Source organism: Penaeus chinensis, chromosome 34 (assembly GCF_019202785.1).
Source record: "Penaeus chinensis breed Huanghai No. 1 chromosome 34, ASM1920278v2, whole genome shotgun sequence".
In the NCBI taxonomy this organism is placed as follows: Eukaryota; Metazoa; Arthropoda; class Malacostraca; order Decapoda; family Penaeidae; genus Penaeus; species Penaeus chinensis.
Window position 1 is genome coordinate 4916520 of NC_061852.1, and position 1611 is coordinate 4918130.

The 1611-nt window shown below is 43.1% G+C and overlaps 1 protein-coding gene across 1 annotated transcript; it reads left to right on the forward strand.

Annotated features, from left to right (window-relative positions):
- The first annotated feature begins 492 nt into the window (after nucleotides 1-492).
- Nucleotides 493-1278, forward strand: LOC125043790 (histone H1-delta-like). Its single transcript, XM_047640085.1, has one exon. It carries the CDS (start codon nucleotides 577-579, stop codon nucleotides 1117-1119), a length of 543 nt encoding a protein of 180 aa, XP_047496041.1. The 5' UTR covers nucleotides 493-576; the 3' UTR covers nucleotides 1120-1278.
- Nucleotides 1279-1611: the final 333 nt, after the last annotated feature.

Consider the following 1611-nt stretch of genomic DNA (forward strand, 5'->3'; position numbering starts at 1 on the left):
AAGCTGACTGTTTTAAGATGTGTGTGGTTGTAACGGCACCCAATCGCCTTCTTTACTGAGTTTGTGATTCAAATCATATGCTTTATTGCACAGCATGTTGGAGTTCAAATGTCTGCATAAACTACACATGTATGTCTGGATGATTTGTCTTTTCGGTGATATGTATAGCATATTCGAAAAGTAAATAGAACTAGAGAAATCAATACTTAAATAAGAATGAAACGAGATTGGGCAGACAGTCCCTCTTTTAATCGTTTTGTTTCTACTGTAACTCCATCTCGTACATACTAAATTTTTGTTGCGACTAAGAGCCACATGCCTATGTGACCGAAATAATACAATAAATTATCAATATAATGACTATTATCGACGGTAAAACAAATAAAAGTAAGGTAACAAACACAAATTTTAACAGGCCTTCAACGAAAACGAGGGAGCGAGACCGCGTCGCTACTTTTCCGTCCGCGACTCCACGTAAGTAACCACGGGGAAGTCCGTTTCCGTATCACTCGCTCCACCAGCGTCAACCGGACCACTTGTTCTACCGTACTTTCTCCGCTTGAACCTACCTGTACAATGGCCGACGCCGCCCCCAAGAAGGACGCCAAGAAGAAGGCTGTCAAGCCCTCACACCCCAAGTACAGTGACATGATCGCCGCTGCCATCAAGGCCTTGAAGGAACGCAATGGCTCTTCTCGCCAGGCCATCCAAAAGTACATCGCCGCTAACTACAAGGTTGGTGATAGCTCCGAGGTCCAGGTGAAGCTTGCCCTGAAGAGAGGTGTCGCTAGCGGAGCCCTGAAGCAGACCAAGGGAACTGGTGCCTCTGGTTCCTTCAGACTCGCCAAGGTTGAAGCCAAGCCCGCTCCTAAGAAGAAGCCTGCCGCAAAGAAACCCACCGCCAAGAAGCCAGCAGCTAAGAAGGCCGTCAAGAAGCCTGCAGCTAAGAAGACCACCAAGAAGCCAGCAGCTAAGAAGCCTGCAGCAAAGAAGCCCGCAGCTAAGAAGCCTGCAGCAAAGAAGGCCGCCAAAAAGCCAGCAGCTAAGAAGCCCGCCGCCAAGAAACCCGCAAAGAAGCCTGCAGCCAAGAAGCCCGCAGCAAAGAAGGCAAAGAAATAAGCTGTTCAGTGCAAGACTAGGTTAAGGGCATCCAGCGGTGCGATCATCATGTTTCTGTAAGAAACAAAATAATTTATATCATTAAAACCTGACGTTCTCATGTACAAGATTTTTTTTTCTGTGTGTAAATATGAGTAAATATATATATATTTCATATTATCTACGTTTCTTAATCTCCCTTCCCACATGAAGTACTAGCAATTTAATTCATCCCATTCCTTGAAAAATGCAAACAAAATCAAATTGAAAGATGGGATTAATTTTTCATAGCTGACAATGGCCATTCTAAACAAAAATAATAATATACTAAACTTGGAATCCAAGTTCAATTACTCTATGCAGCATTACGCATAACTGAATATATCAGACAGAATTTTATACCATGGAATTTTAAACACCGAAGACCAAGTATATAAAAAAGCACTACCTACTAAGTCGACCATATCCTAATCTCTACAATTACACTTGAACATCAGTCTATGCAAGTGTGCA

Coding starts and splice junctions, on each gene's coding strand:
- LOC125043790 (XM_047640085.1), top strand. CDS start 577: ATGGCCGACGCCGCCCCCAAGAAGGACGCCAAGAAGAAGGCTGTCAAG.